Source organism: Neolamprologus multifasciatus, chromosome 3 (genome assembly GCF_963576455.1).
Source record: "Neolamprologus multifasciatus chromosome 3, fNeoMul1.2, whole genome shotgun sequence".
Lineage (NCBI taxonomy): Eukaryota > Metazoa > Chordata > Actinopteri > Cichliformes > Cichlidae > Neolamprologus > Neolamprologus multifasciatus.
Window position 1 is genome coordinate 27,591,673 of NC_140441.1, and position 17,138 is coordinate 27,608,810.

The window sequence follows — 17,138 nt, forward strand, 5'->3', positions numbered from 1 at the left end:
TCAGAATTTTGGTATGAATCCAATACCAAGTAAATACAGGGCCAGTATAGCGAAAGTATTTGCCAGTATTTGCAAATTCTGAACACATTTTAATCACCACTATTTCACTGTGATTGTTAATTTCCACAATAATTACTTAACACAACAAAACACACCTTTGAGCTTTTCATGTGTTTTGAAATTGGGTTTTTGGAGACCATAGTGCATGTTTGAGGTTTATTTTTTCCAAAGAAATAGTTAACACAGTTCAGCGGGCTACATACTGAACTTGAATGATAAAAGCAAGTATCGACCCAGTCGTGCTAGTATTGATCTGATACCAATACTAGTGTTGGTATCAATACTATTGATATTTGGATCGATCTGCCCACCTCAGTTACCAGCCTGTTTTTGAATTTATTGGATTGTAGTTGCTTTCTTTCAGGATTTCTGCACTTTTGCAAGGTTGGCTTCAAACATAAATAAGAGGTCAAGTTTATATTTATGTGTTCTAGTCAGGCAAGAGTGCTCTTACAGGTGGTGGATAGGAAAATATATCAAAACACCACCTGTGCATGGGAGCACAGGCTTGTAAAAGACCTTATAGAAAATAGTTTTATATGCACAAAAATGTTTGAATCATAGAAACATATCATACATATATTCGGGTATTTTACTTGCAGTCTTAACCATAGTCGCTGATCATTTATTTTATTTTATTGTCAATTCGTTTTCAGAAAATTGATATTAGTTTTTAAAGAAAAATGAAATATGTCCTTAAAGTTTCACTAAGTTATTGTTACTCCCCTCACCTTTCTAATATTCTATCTGTAAAACTCGTGAAACGTGAAAAAGCGTGAAACTGTTCTTGAAGAGGAATTATTAAAGAATCAAATCTTATAACTAACTGTCATGTACACACAGTACTTACTGTTTACTAGTATTACCGCTTTTTCCGCCCTATCTCGTGGAAAGAAAAGATGATGTTGTTGTTGCTTTTTGTTTCCTGTAAAGACAAGCATTGAATGCTGAGTGAGTTTGCCTGGTTTCCTGTGTGAGGCACTGCCTAGATGGTTTAAAAATATTCTGTAAAAATATTCAAAGTTGGTACGTTTTTTTTAATCATCATTGAAATATGTGTTGCTTCTCTGTGAGACATTTGCCAGATACCTCACTGTAAAATCTAATATTTTGTTTTATTCAAAATATTAAGTAGACTGAACCCAGTTTTTATCAACTTGTTATTAGAACTCAGTTTAAGTAAGTTACCAGTACTTTTCATTCAAAAAGCTGATCAACTCGGTTTATTTGAGTTGTCTTAACTTATAAAAAGTAAGCAAGCCAGAAATGTTGCTTCTCAGTGCAGAAGGATAAAACAATATGGTTTGAAAATGCCACATCACTACCGTCCTCCTCCCTCGCACAGATCAGCCCGCATGTTTATGGTGCCAGCATTTTTTTTCTTCTGTTGAGCAAACCTGGAGAAGCTTCAGTTCAAAAGATTGTTGTCATTGCTGTGAATGTTTATGTGATACCGCACACCAAAGCCTTGAAATTTCTGATAATTGGGAAAAAAGTGAGAGATGGTGGAAAGATGTCAAAAGGTCCTGATTCTCTGCAAAGGTTTAATATATTTGGAAGTATCCTGGGGCTCAACAGGCTGTCCTCTGGCAGGGCATACTGGGAGGTGGAGGTCAGCAAAAAGACCGAGTGGGATCTGGGTGTGGCGAGACGTGATGCAAACCGCAAGGGGAAACTCTCAATCAATCCTGACAATGGTTACTGGGCTACTGTACATTATGAAGACCAGAAATATGCAGCCCTGACAACACCACCTGTGAGCCTTTCGGTTAAAGGAATACCTCAGAAAGTCGGGGTGTTTGTAGATTACAAAGAAGTTCTCGTGTCCTTTTACGATGTGACATCTTAGTCTCACATCTACTCATTTACTGAGTGTTTGTTCGGTGGTGAGATCCTTCCATACTTCAGTCCACATCTGAAACAAAATGAGAAAAACACCAATCCTTTCATTATCTCTGCTGTGCAAAAGCAGTGGTAATCACATGCACTGAATGTGGTTGGCAATACGTATGATTGGGTGTGCAGTAACAGTTTGCTTACCTGCCCATCGGGCATTTCATTGATCACATTTCAACATTTTTTACTATAACATGCCTTAATTAAGATCCTCTGACTGAGGCATCAAAAAGTTTTATCTTTTATGTACTATTTTTCTAGATTTTAACATTTGAAAAGTAAAAAATAGGTCATACATACAACAGTGGAAATGTATAGATTTTACAGAAACAATATGAACAATGAAATTACAGAAAATTACTAACAAAAACAAGGCTGGGAACTAGGATGTCTGGGTGTGGTGAAACACCTGCAAAAGACAGAAATGACAAAATATATTCTAAAGATCAACTTGTTAAAACACGTTGAACACTATTCCTGTTATTTCTTTAAGAAAAAAAATATTAGGACATATTATGATCAAATGATGTTACATCCTGATCACCAGCAGCTGGAGGTTGTGCATTATTCAAAATCAGCTTTTAGCCAATTTTTGGGAGCATTGCACCTAGATGAACTTCAGGAAGCCATTTCAAATTAATCCCTTGGATGCAACAGGGAACTTGACTTTGTTGTGCATGGACTGGTGTATGTATGAATCGGAATAAGAATACTTTATTAATCCTTAAGAAAATAATATAAGTGTATGTATGAGCTTTTCTACTCATTTGGAGCAGATTGCCTCTTATACTTCAAGCCTTGAGGGATAAGGAGGTAATTTAGGACTCAGGATCTATGACACACAGTTTAAGGGGAGCCATAGATCAAACCACCAGCCTTGCCATTAGCAGATGGTCTGCTCTACCTGCTAAGCCACACAGGACTTTAAAATATTAAGTTAACTTTGTGCGAATATGCTTAAATTATATGTCTTGACTGCTGTCCTAAGAGTTGCAAGACGGGAATACTTGAACTCTCTGTGTATCTGTGACATTTTTTGTCTGCTGATTCTTGTCTGCTGTGCACAGAGGAGTGTGGTAGTCCCCTCCACCTCTGTGCAGACACACACACAAACACAGACACTTCAGCACTCCCTTCCCACGGCTCTGACTATAAATGCTGTTTGTTATAATTGTATACCAAAGGATGGATTACGGGTTCTGCTTGTTTGTTGTGTCTTGCTCATTCTCCATCACTTACTGTATCAACAAAATGTTTACTTCTCTTTGTAGCTCTGTTTTACAGATCCTTTTTGTAACCATCTCCATCTATTTGACATATATGACATCAAAAGGACAGAAATGAATTAAATTTGTGCATTTTTTGTCATGATGTTACCACAAATAAGTTTGATAAGTAGATATTTTTTAAATCTGTAGATAGATTTTAAAATATAAATATCTTATTTGTCCACTAGATGCCATTAGTGAGTTTTACCTACATCCTGATGAACACATTCCCCACCCATTGTTGTTTTCTGTTATGTAGAAGAACGTTCTGGATAATGAATGGAAAATTTAAGTAAATACTTCATGTCCACGCACAAATCAGAGAATATATCCACTCCACTTTGGAATACTCTCATGATGGTCACTTTCAATCAATCAGTTTCTTTATAAACACATTTAACAACAACACAGGTTGACCAAACTGCTGTACATAGTAAAAAGGAAAACAAATGCACACAAAAAGAACAAAACAAGACTCAGTCACAATTAAAAGCTAGGGAGTAAAGATGTGATCCTCAATGAGATTTACAAATGTCGAGTTTTGGAGAGGTCCTAATTTGAAGAAGCAGTCTATTCAAGTTTAGGCGCAGCAATCACAAAGTCCCGGTCTCCGGGATTTAGTTTGCTGCTAGGAACAATCAGAAGCAACTTATCAGCTGACCTAAGAGTTCTATTTGGAGTATTTTTAGTTACAAGATCAGAGAGGTATAGGGAAGCTAATCCATTTAGAGATTTTAAAAACAAGCAATAAAATCTTAAAATCAATTCTATAACGTACTGGAAGTCAGTGTGAACGAGCCAAGACTGGGGAAATACGGTCTCATTCACGAGTGCCGTTCTAACCCTAACCTCATTCTGAACAAGCTGAAGAAGAGAGCAGAGCCTGCCTATACCAAAATAAAGATTATTACACTAATCAAGCCCGGATAAAATAAATGCATAAATCACTTTCTTGAAGTCAACAGATGACCAAATGTTCTTAATTTTTGCAAGGGCCCTGAGTTGGAAGAAGCTGGCTTTTACAACAGGATTTATTTGTTTGTTTGTCAAATGAAAAATTGCCATCAAAGAACACTCACAGATTTTTTTTTTGCAATGGGAGTTCTGGACTTTTCCAGAGAGCCCTACTTCAGCCAAAGTGCACAGAGAAACAGGCTCAAAGTGATCAAAAACAGCTGAGGAATACACAGGTGAGCTCATCACTGGACCCACTTCAGTTTGCCTACCAACCCGGCATTGGAGAGGATGATGCTTCCTCCCGAAGTTCTCTGATGACTCTGCAATAGTCGGCCTCATCATTGATATGGACGACAGGGAGTACAGAGAACTGACGCAAGACTTTGTGGACTGGTGCCAGTGGAATTACCTCCAGATCAACACTGGAAAAACAAAGGAGCTGGTGGTAGACCTCCGCAGGCACAAACATCCTCCACTGCAAGCACTAAACATCCAAGGTATAGACATTGAGGCTGTGGACAGCTACAGGTACCTTGGTGTTTATCTGAACAATAAACTGGACTGGACTCAGCCCTTTCCTGTATCTGCTGCAGAGACTCAGGTCTTTTGGAGTGAAGGACCCACTCCTGAAGACCTTCTATGACTCTGTGGTGGCCTCAGCCATGTTTTAACGTGTGGTCTGCTGGGGTGGCAGCAACTTGGCTGGGGGACAGGAAGAGACTGAACAGGCTGATCTGGAGGAACAGCTCTGTTCTAGGATGCCCTCTGGATCCTGTGGAGGTGGTGAGTGACAGGAGAATGGTGGCTAAGCTGTCATCCCTGATGGACAACATCTCCCACCCCATGCAGGAGACCCTGACAGCACTGAGCAGTACCTTCAGTGGCAGGCTGCGGCACAGAGACTCTGCAGGTATTTCCTTCCTACTGCTGCCAGTACAAAGACTTTGCAGATGACCAAACACACACATCTACACATGGAAGCATATCTGTAAGGTCGCCGGTTTGATCCCCGGGCTCTCTGTCCTGGTCGTTGTGTCCTTGGGCAAAACACTTTACCCTACCGCCTACTGGTGTTAGCCAGTATGGCGCAATATGGCAGCCTCGCTTCGGTCAGTCTGCCCCAGGGCAGTGTGGCTACAACCGTAGCTTGCCTCCACCAGTGTGTGAATGCGAGAGTGAATGAATAGTGGCATTGTAAAGCGCTTTGGGTGCCTTGAAAAGCGCTATATAAATCCAATCAATTATTATCATTATTATTATTATTATTATTATTATTATTATTATTATTATTATTATTATGTGCAATAACAGTAAGCAATAAGTGTATTTTTTTTGTAACAATGTCGCATTTTATTCTATTGCATATAGCATGTGTGACAGCCAGTGGGCTGGCCTTGTTTTCTTGTTGACTGTCTCTTTCAGATATGTGGTTGGTGGAGCTGACCCAATTATGGATACAGCACACCTGAGAAGGCCATTCCCAGTTATAAAGCTACTTTGACTGAACCTCTGTCTCTCTCTCTCTGTTCATCTGGGGCTCATTATGCTCCTTTGGTTATGTTCAGTTATGACTGTTGTATCATTTAACCTGTGCTTGAATTTCTTTACTTTATTTCATTAAAATATCTGACAGACTGTGTCACATCCTTTGAGCCGAGTTGTGACATATGGTATTCTTTTTTCTCTTGTTCTATTCCAGTGTTTTTCTTTATTTTTGCTACTGTAACTCTGCACTGTCCACTTTCTGCTGTGACACAACACATTTCTCACGTGTGGAACTAATAAAGGTTTATCTTATCTTATCTTTAACAATAAAATGTAAAAAGGTTTCACAGGTGGCTGGAGACACTGTTAAGTTTGTGGTAGATGAAGGGTTGATAACAGAATTAATGGTGTTTAATAAGACACGGGACATATAACAGTTATTTCTTAAATCCAGTTTCACAGACAGAGTTACACCCTTGCCAGTTTTTGAGAGCAGGGCTTAATGATGTAAATTAGCCGAACAAAACAACAAACAACAAAGAACTGAGCTCCAAGGAACACAAATAACCTCATAAAACAATAAATCAAAAACTAGAGTCTGACCTTCCTAGATTACCCAAAGAGTGAGAATAAGATAATATATGATATATTTTATGTAGACCAGATTTGCTGAATTCTGTAGTGTTGCAAAAAGCACATTAACCTTACCTTTGACATAATCAATTTATTATAGTGATTAAAAGTTCCTAAACACCACTTAAAGCCCTGTCATAGCTTTTGTGCTCTGCAGGGCATTTCTGCTATTCAAATAAACGTTACTTTTACAGCCTACCTAACAATGTTCAAGGTCTTAAACTGTCCTCCAATCAAGCCTCTGTGTCAGGAAGTAGAAAAACAATTTCCTCATTGTGCTTTGCAGAGTCCAACTGGTACAAACAGATAGGAGATACAGACGAGAACATTTTATTATTAAACAACATCAAAACAGCCAGTTTGATCATAATCATCAGAGAGTCTGGAGAGTGACTGGCGCTGAAACAACTTGGAAAATGAATTTTAACATTTTACGGTCTATTTTCTTCTTTTGCGGCTTGACTTTGGCCCACAGTGGTGCTAATACCACTGAAACAAATCCATACCATCCTGACATGTGTAACCTCCTGAAAGACTTTGGGGCCATGACAGAAAAAGTGAAATCTATGGAAACAAGACTGAAGGAAACTGAAATCTGCCTAAAGGAGACTGTAACCAGGCTGAAAGACAGCGAAAACCAAATTTTGGAGCTGTAAAGCAAAGGTAAAACAAAATGAAGTGAGATTTCATTGATTAAACTGTTAAGCATTTTTTTCGTTGTGGCTGAACACTCACAATTAATTTGACTCAACGTTAACAATCTTCAAAAATATTAGTATTGGAAGGAAGATGGAAGGTGTTGATGCTCTTACTTTATGTTTTCAAACCTGACAATAGAGCATCAACTCCCTGAAATTCAGTGCTGTAAAAAAAAAAAACAAGAGTTTTTTAGGCTACAAAAATTGGAAAAAGCTGGAATGATTTATTGAAATGTATAAACATTGTGTATCGGGATATCTGAGTAAAAAACAAAGAGTTTATGCCTCTCTAACAACCTGGAAATTTGGTAGGACCACCCTAAATTGTCATATTAGAATGCGAAATTAATTACAGTTTGTCTAATTAAAGATGAAAAGCTTAAAACAATGACATTTTGAAGACCAGATAATGTCCATGTTATCAAAAAGCTCATTAATAATACCATAGTAATTATCCAAATTAAAAGCTAAATGTCACATTTATCTGCTTATATAAAGAAATCTGATACACCTGATAGTCTGTGTGTTCTTACAGATAAGTCACAATATAAGTCAGTGTGGAACCTACATTTACAACAATTTTATGTTTATGATTTGATTTTTACAGAAAGAACCAAGATAATATTCAGTGCAACAGCAGGAAGAGGCAATGCACACATCGGACCCTTCAACACAGACATAATTATAGACTATAAGAAAGTAATTACAAACTTTGGCAATGCCTACAGTCCAGTCACAGGTAAGATTTACAGCCTCCTGTATGCTCATTTGTTTTATTTCACAAAGTAAAAAAGATATAAGTGCAAGATGAAAACATGTTTGCAATTCAGTTTTGGAAAATTATATTTATTGTTATTGTAAAATTAAATGTACTAAACTTAATTATTAAAAATTTCAACAGCAATTTACAAATCTGACATTTATATATAGTTAAAGGATGAGAAGTAATGATCAAATCTGAATTTCCATTACGTTTTCCTTTTCTTTTTGATGTGACCAACACTCTTTTATTCTTCAGGTGTCTTTACAGCACCTGTTGTGGTGTTTATTACTTTACCATCTTCTATCATGGTGGAAGAAGCTACCCACATTATCTGCGTATTTTCAAGAATAATGAGATGACGGTCTTTACAGCTGATCATAAGACAGAAAGCGACGGAGCTGATAATGGAGGAAACGCTGTGTTCCTGCAGCTGCAGCAAGGAGACCAAGTGTATGTGAGCATGGCTGCAAACACATATGTTGGGGGAGACGACCACACAACTTTTAGTGGCTTTTTGGTCATGCAAATGTAAGCAAAAGTAAATGTATGTCTGCTTAGGATGACAGGCCAGAGCTTCTTTTAAATATGATGCTTCACACAAATCAAACCAATTTCTGTAACATTCAAATGTGCTTAAGAATTTTGTGCTTTAATTTTATTATCACTCTTGAATTTGATATAATTTTAAGATGTATGTTCGTGTTCATTTAATTGATTTGAGTTTCATTGCATTGCCTATTATTAACTGCATTTTGATAGCATTTAAAAAAATCTTTAGTAAGATAGTTTGAATGAGCTCTGTATTCAACTTTATTGCCTTATAAACAACGTTGTTTTGCTTTTTTTCTGCTTGATCGTAAATATCAAAATGTGAGCTCAATGAATAAAATTGAAGTAAATAATTTACGTACCATAATGTATGACTTTTGAAGCATACAGGGATCACCTCCATTCCTACTTCACAATTATGTGTTGACAATGTATACTAAATAATTGTTGGGGTGCAAATAAATAGGAGTAACTTATAAGCATTTTTAGGAGTGAGGAGGATAAACTGGGACATTTAAGCTGCATTCGTCAACAAACTGATACCTGAAAAAATGCCACGTTTCTCAAAAGGAGCCATGTATTTACACCTGTGTGAAGGTCCCTCTGTTTTGAGCCTGTCAACATTATATAACTTTGAATTATAAGCACAGAATGAATTAGTGAACATAGAACAGAAATACAAGAAAAACAGAGGATCTTTATAGTCATGTTATGACCTCTCTAGGGGCCAGGGCATAAAATGAAAAGGAGATGAAAAGTTCCAGCCTTGTCATAGCTTTCCTGCTTTGCAGGGTATTTATACCATTCAAATAAACTTTACTTTTACAGCCTACCTAACAATGTTCAAGATCTTGAGCTGTCCACCAATGAAGCCTCTTTTTGAGGAAATAGCAAAACAGAGTCTCACTTCACATCTTTTCTGCTAATTTTGCCTTCATGTGTCAGAGCTGTTTCAATGATATGATGGCACAGTTTTTTTTTTTAATAGTGTATTTTTAGTGTCTGAGCTTATACACTGACAGCAACACTGGAAGACTCCCATCACCCCCTGGAACACAAACTTGGAGTAATTAGGACCCTACACCACCGGGCAGAACATGTTCCCTCTAAGCCTGAAGGGAAAAAGAAGGAACACACACATGTAAAGGAAGCACTCAAAACGTGTGGCTATCCTAAATGGGCGTTCTTGAAGTCAGCAAAGAGGCACAGAAAAGAAGATCAGATACCAGCGAGGGAGGATAAGAACGACAGACGCAACAACATTGTCATCCCCTATGTAGCCGGTGTATCAGAAAAACTCAGGAGAGTTTTCTCCAAGCACGACATCCCGGTGCATTTCAGATCCAGCAACAGGCTCAGACAAAAACTGGTTCACCCGAAAGACAAAACTCCAACACACAGACTCAACAATGTGGTGTATGCTGTACAGTGTAGCGAGGAATGCCCAGACCTGTTGTGCATGGCACAACACAGAAGAGCCACCTCCACAGGACAAGACTCAGCTGTCCATCTGCATCTAAAGGACAAAGGTCACTCTTTTGAGGATGCCAATGTTCACATTTTGGACAGAGAGGACAGATGGTTTGAAAGAGGAGTGAAAGAAGCCATCTATGTCCACTGTCCACTTTGAACAGAGGCAGTGGTTTATGACTGTCTGCCATCTATAATCCAGTTTTGAGTTCCCTCCCCAGACGCCTTAACGCCCACTTACATCCTGGGCCATCTGACCTCAGGAATTCGCATGATAAGGTGGGGCCAGGTTTCACAACGAGCTCACCCGAAACCCTGGTTGATTGGGACCCACACCCAGTTTCACACCTTGGCTCAGGTGATTAGAGGATCATCAGGGGGTCCTTTTGTACCTCTTTGGGGGAAAGCTCCCACTAGGTTTAAATCTGGGACTCTCCACCATTTGACCTTAGAACTGAAGAAGCTTCTCGGATGAGAGGTGAAACGTCTTGAAGCAACTTAAAGAAGTCCAGAACCTTTTCTTTGCAAGCTCCTTTGACAATAATACAAGATCACTTTGAACCAGAAAAATATATATTTTAGAAAGATGAACATGAACATTTATATTGCTGGGAATCGGGGAAAGTTGTGATTTCTGCTGCCAGTGTCCAGCGGCCGTTGCCAGCGGCCATTGCCAGTAGCTCCACCGGCCGCTACCAGCGGCTCCAGCGGTGGGATAGTGTTTGGGTCCCGGTGTCAGTGTCCCCAGCACGACACATCCGATACCATGTGAAAACAAATATGTAATTTTTTGTTGTAGCCTTCACACTGAATGTAACAACACTAATTTTTCACTCTTTTTGTTTCTCACAAAACAAAGACACTACACTTCATGAATAATCCCAACCCAGTGGAAACATGTTCTGTCTAATTTGGCACGACAGGTCACATAGCACATGTGAATAATAAGATTCAAGATTCATTTGTTTTGTCACATGAATAGTTATACAAGTACAACACACAGTGAAATGTATCAAAAACGTTCCGAACGCCGGCACGTTTCCCCCGGCGCTTCTTTGTTTTGCGCCTCAATTTCCGGGCCTTACAATTTTAAGGCCCGGACTCCAAAGTGTCACCCTCACTTAGAGAATTGCATGAACCCTAGTTAAAATAATTGTGCAATGAAAAATAGCGTTTATAATGGTTTTCAATGGGGCAGAAATCGACCACGAGGTTTGATAGAGGATGTATGTCTGTATCTCAGCCATTTAAGCTCATTTAAGGAACTTTGGCTATATTCCATTCAACACAGTGAAAATAGTGTGAAATTAAAAAACGCAAAGGCCACGAAATGGTCCCAGGTTCACCCAATACAATAAACCCTACTCAGCTAACATCCCCAGAACAAGCAAGAGGGAATGGACAGTGCTCGGCTTTACACACACAGTTTAACACAAAGTGAGCCGAAATGGCGGACTGTGCTCTCAGTCTAAAGCAGCCACGCTGAATCACAGATCATCAGTCTTTTATAGACGCAGGTGAGCTCAATCAGCCACTCATTGCTTCCCGGTTTTCCACAGGGCTCAAGCTGGCCAATCACCTACGAGGGCTGACACACTTGGATTTGCCTGGAGGAAAACATGTTGCCTCATACGTTCCAAAACGCTAGGCAGTAACAATGATATCAAAGATAAATAATACAAAATGGGAAAACACTAAGGACCATAACAAATTAAAATGCACTGAAATATTAAAAATGTTAAAATCCATTAAAATGTAAAACGAGAATAATTAAAGTGTTTAGAAAATTCTTGAAATTGCTTTTAAAAGGAGTACAATGTGTTTAATAAGTTTAAGAGATATAGTAATTATATATGATTCATCTTTACAAGTTTCCTGGTTTATTGTGGAGAGCTGATGATTGTAAGAGGAAATGAATGTGGTTGTGAAGTTTGTGCACGTCTGCTGAACTGTCTGCTCAACAGTCTTTGTTGATCCGCACATTTTACAAACTGTCTGTGAGAAACTTGACATGTCTGCGAAATCCACCGAGCAGCTGCTCACTTTTGTCTTAGTGTCAAGAGTCTGCACTACCTTGTAGATGTCCGCTGATCTCTCTGCATTCCTTCACACATAACTGTTATAATCTAGCCCATTTCGTACTGTGCCATACTGTTCCAGATCATTCTCCAATGACTTCATTTGTTTGCCTCAGCCACATATGACAACTGGGGATGCATAAAAACAACATCCACAATGACCGCATGGAGGTCTACAGATGAAAACACTAATGTTATAATGCACAAGAGATTAAGTAGAGTCAAAAAAAAGTTCTCCCCCATCTGTGGACCACAGTTGAACCCCCAAAAATGAGATATACGGACATCACTCTGCACGTCACTTTGCACTTTGACATTACTATCTCTTTAAAACTTTGGGTCTGTCAATCACAATTTCCTTAATCTATATAATCTATAAATCACATATAAGACTGGATGTTGATCTTTTCACTTCATTTCTGGCCGGAGTCGAGCCGAGAGATCTCAGCCTCTATGACACTGCCTGATGGTCTCATGTTAAAGTCTGTATGCCTTACACAAACATAGACATCATTTCACTGAGCATGATGTTTGGATCCCACTCAAAGCACAGAATTTGTTTATGAGCGAAAGCAGAAGTAGAGTTGGCTACTCAATATGGTGTGACTCGATACACAAATTTATTCAAATGACTCAGATGTAGGAAGCAGAAATTTTATCCTGGTAATCCAACAGTCCTGCATCATAACACCAAGCACATGATGAACCTGTCTCTGTCTCTCTTTCTCATAATGTAAATGACATCTTTCATAACTGGAATATATAAATCCCTCACATCAGTGGATCATTCATTCAGAGGGAAAGTCAGACTTTTATTTTAATATTCAAATCCTGACCAGGACAAAAGGAGCTCTCTATACTGTATTTCAATATTTACCTGAGAGCTGTCTTCATGAACACGTCAGATAGAGAAGAAATTATCACATGTAAGTTTAAAAACTGTAAGATCATTTCATGATTGTGATACAGAGGTGATGTGTAGAGAATATTGCAAATATTTTGTCATGTGTTACAAAAAAAGAAACATTTATCTTGCACAAATTTTACAGAAAAGACTTGTGAGCTTACAATGACAAGAGCTTCCAAGATGAGTAACATTAATGGTTTCATCAGGTTCTCCATGAGCTGCTGAATTATTAAAAATGAATTAATTTCTGTTCTGGTTCAAAATGTTCACACTATTTTTCTTTATGTAGCTTTCTGTTTAATCCATCTTTTCCTTCCTGACATAAAGGTGCATCGAAGAAGTTCTGTTCAAATCTTTGTTTCCTTGAGCAATAAAATATATCTTTCATCTGTCAGATCAAAGATGCAGTGGAGTCTGTATCTGCTTATTCTGATGGGTAAGTGGATTGTTTATTGTTTGTTTAAAATTAAAATTAATGCAGATTATGACCTCACATGTTTTGTTGTTGTTGTTGTTTTTTACTTTTTTAAGTGAATTCAATAATCTCATATAATCTCTATATCATATTTCTGTATATTAGGTCAGTGTTGCTTCTTTACATGCCGCCTGTATGAGTACCACTTTATTAAAGAAAACAAGAGCTGGTCTGAAGCACAGAAATACTGCAGAGAGAAATATACAGACCTGGCCAAAGTGTTTGACATGACAGACATGAGCAGACTCCGTAACTCCACACAGAATCAAGGAGACGCCTGGATTGGACTGAACAACAACACAGGTGGAAACAGGACGTGGCATTGGTCTCTGCCAGGAGTGGAATACATTCAAAATGACAGCAGCTGGAATCTGAATGGAAGAACTAGTAGAGAAACACCTGGGAACTGTGGGAGGAAAAGATACAATAATGGAGATAAAAAGCTGGCAGATGTTTCATGTGACAGTACTATGTGGTTCATCTGCTACGATGGTGAGGAGATGTGAATAATATTAAATATTATTATAATATCATGATATAAAAATATAATGGAATATCATAATACTAAATTAAGAAGATAGAGACAGACAGAATTTCACAAGAAAAATTATTGAGGGATGTCTTTGTGTGTTTTTCTGTTTGTTTCACAGAAATAAAGAAAGACAAGAAAACATTACATTTGATTAAAACATTTATGAACTGGAGAGAGGCTCAGAGCTACTGCAGATACCATCACACTGACTTGGCCAGTGGACTCGATCAGGTAGATGGAGAAGAAATGAAGACCCTGTTCAATGGCCGTCGCATGAGTGTGTGGATGGGTCTGTTCAGAGACACCTGGAGGTGGTCAGATGGGAGTAATTCCTCTTTCAGATACTGGGATATGGAGTTATTCAATGATGAACAAAGCAACAAGAAATGTGCTATGACTCTGTTAAACAGATCAGGAAAATGGAGCTCTGATGAATGTGACAAAGAAAAACCCTTCTTCTGTTATGATGGTGAGTTTTTATCAACATGTGTCTGACTGGTTTCTCTAAGAGGAGGATCACTGGAATCACTGACAAGATCCAACTGAACATGTTGTATATTTTTCCTCCACCTACATCTGCATGTATGCTGAATTAATCTCATAAACATGAATACACTTAGTTAACAGTCAGATGACTTTAAATATCTGTGGGATAATTTTCAGCTACTTTTAGGTTCAACCAACGTTTTAAAGTCTCTGTTGTCTGTAAATATGGAGAGAAGTTGTTTTGGATTCCTAATAGTTTAAAAACACAAATATTTGAGGATGTTGTTGACCTGTCTGCACAAAGTTCATTAACATTATCATACTGTTTTCTACTGAGGGCAAAGCAACACACAAGCTTTTTCTTTTTTTTTTTTTATTGGAACAAAATAAACAGCACAGAGAGTTTCTCATGATTAGAGCTCACATAGATTCAACTCAATGTGTTGTTTTTTTCTTTATGTCAGATAAATTGATCCTGATCAAAGAAAACAAGACCTGGGAGGAGGCCTTGGATTACTGCAGAAAGCGTCACAGAGACCTGGTCTCCATCACTAACCCTCAAGAGCAGGGATGGGTCCAAGACAAAGCCAAGAATGCCTCGAGTCCTTTTGTCTGGCTCGGCCTGCGCTACTCCTGCACTCTGGATCTGTGGTTCTGGGTCAATGACAAGCTGGTCTGTTATGAGAAGTGGAGCAGAGAGGGAAAGACTGAGGAGTGTGGCAGGGCTGTGGGCATGCAGAGTGGAGGACAGCATGAGTGGTTCAGTCAGAGAGACAATCAAAGATATAATTTTGTTTGTTTCAAATAAGACTTCAGAACTATTTTAGAATTTAGACACGAGGCAAAATAAGATTTATCTCATCTCCATTTATTACAGATTTCATTCTGGAGTGAATTGTGATTTTGTAGTTGTCTGCTGTGTGTCACTTTGTGTGTGTTTTTTTTGTTTTTGTTTTGTTTTTTTGGTGATGACAAAATTTCAGCTAGAAGCAAAAATCAAATGTTTAGCTGTAAATGGCACAACACTGATAAAGTCTGATCTGCACTGAAGTAATATGGTTTTATTATTTTCCTCTTGACTGTCGGATTCAGCGATATTATACTCACTTTCTTCATTTCGCTGCATTACTCTATTATTACACTTTTCTTATTAGACGTCAGAAACAAAGTTAGTTTCAGTTTTCATATTTGATGTTTATTTCTTTTTTATCTTTGTAGTCTTTTTGTCTTTGTGCACTTATAAACTGGTCTTAGTAATAATATTTCTAATCTTTAATGGTTAGTAAATATTAAAACTAATGCAACAAACCAGAGCATTTATATTGTAAACTTTCACCAATGTAACTATTTTTTTCATACGACTATTTAAAGTGATGTGCTGTAAACTAGTGATCTGTGTGTGTCAAGATAAATAAATACTCAGTTGCAAGTGTAACAATCAACACTCCTTACAGTAGTTCTTGGTACATTTATTTCTACAGAAAACCCTTAAAATCCTTACACGTGCGACTTACTGACAAAAAGCACTTTCTTACTACAAGCCTCATTCATTCATTGACAAAAGTGGTTTTTTTTTCTTTGCCTAAGCTCTTTTAATCTGACATTCACCCTCCAGTGGGAGCACTGGGAGCAACTCATGGCTCGGCATCTCGCCCAAAGATACTTTGACACACAGATTTGACCAATCTACTAACCTTCTAATAATAGACCTGCTCTGCCTCTAAGTCAGAGCCATCCTGCTGTTAGATTGACAAAAAAATGTTTTAGAAAATCAGTTTTATGTCAATAGGTTTATATTGTATTGTATGTACTGACTGATCTGTATTAAGAGCTCATAACTGCAAGATTGATATGTTTTTGGAGTCACAATATAATGTGACAAACACACACACACACTTGAGTAACCCTTACTTAGAAGCTCTTCCCACAGCTTTGACTATAAATGCTATTCATTACATTTACATACAAAAGGATGAATGAGTTCTTCTCGGTTTCATTTTAAATCTCCAACAGTTATGATCATTATATATTTGATATTCTGATAACAGGAAGTGGTGCACAAGCTCAGATTAGATGAATGTAAATAAATTAAACTGTAATTTAGGGATTAAAAAAAACATGTCAAGATGTGGGTACAAATAAAAGAGTAAAATTTATTTGATGTTGTAGTTTTTCAGATTGTTATTCCTCATTTGTCCTCTAGATGTTGCCAGTGTGTTTGACTGTCTTCCTGCTGCACACTTTCTCCATCGTGTGTCACTTTGTGCAATATGGAAGAACGTTCTGGAAAATGAATGGGATGTTCATGTTACTTTCATTATATAAAGTCACATAAAGTATCCACTCCAAACACCCACCCTGACCCCACTCACACTTTTACTGTACTGACAACAACACTGTCGCCGCATGGACCCCACGAGTTTGTGCAGACCTGATACTGTGAGTCATGTATGTGAGAATGGTGATGTAAGAAAAAAAATGCTGCCTTTCTCTGCACCCCTGTGAATAATCAGTGTGGTTGAGTTCAGTTAACTGTAAGAGAAGTCAGTAATGAGTCCATCACAGTCAGCACTGTTTGCTTTTAAACATGTAAAGCTGTGTAAGGTGTGACTGGGTTCATTATTCTGCTGCATTATGAAGTTTTTCCCACAAACCACAGGGCAGAACTCATAGAGTTGAAAAAGTCGTCTTTAAATTAAGCACATTTTTAAAGTTGATCTGAAGAAATGACTTGATTGGCTGAGGGCTGTCATGTTTAATGAGTTACAATGCACACAACTGGTCTGTGTTTCCTGTGTGCACACACTGACTACTGTAAAGTTAAATTAAAACACTGTGCAGGTTAAAATAATTCCACTGTAAATATGAGAAAATCTGCAGA

At 38.0% G+C, this 17,138-nt stretch overlaps 1 protein-coding gene across 2 annotated transcripts; it reads left to right on the forward strand.

Moving 5' to 3' along the window:
- The first annotated feature begins 12,314 nt into the window (after positions 1–12,314).
- LOC146522398 (C-type mannose receptor 2-like) lies at positions 12,315–16,714 on the forward strand. Of its 2 annotated transcripts, XM_085141171.1 has the most exons (5): positions 12,315–12,783; positions 13,160–13,200; positions 13,345–13,731; positions 13,890–14,240; positions 14,722–16,714. In XM_085141171.1, the coding sequence occupies exons 2-5, from the start codon at positions 13,167–13,169 to the stop codon at positions 15,063–15,065; spliced, it is 1,116 nt and encodes a 371-aa protein (XP_084997297.1). In that variant the 5' UTR covers positions 12,315–12,783; positions 13,160–13,166; the 3' UTR covers positions 15,066–16,714. The 2 variants fall into 2 exon arrangements, with proteins under 2 accessions (XP_084997297.1, XP_084997288.1); XM_085141162.1 differs by lacking the exon at positions 12,315–12,783 and having other exon boundaries at positions 12,913–13,200; positions 14,722–16,713.
- The last annotated feature ends 424 nt before the right edge of the window (positions 16,715–17,138 follow it).

Bases quoted from the DNA above. Each gene is read 5' to 3' on its own strand.
- LOC146522398 (XM_085141171.1), top strand. From the start codon at position 13,167: ATGCAGTGGAGTCTGTATCTGCTTATTCTGATGG. The intron at 13,201-13,344 runs GTAAGTGGATTG...TCTGTATATTAG, and splicing joins GTATCTGCTTATTCTGATGG to GTCAGTGTTGCTTCTTTACA. The intron at 14,241-14,721 runs GTGAGTTTTTAT...TCTTTATGTCAG, and splicing joins ACCCTTCTTCTGTTATGATG to ATAAATTGATCCTGATCAAA.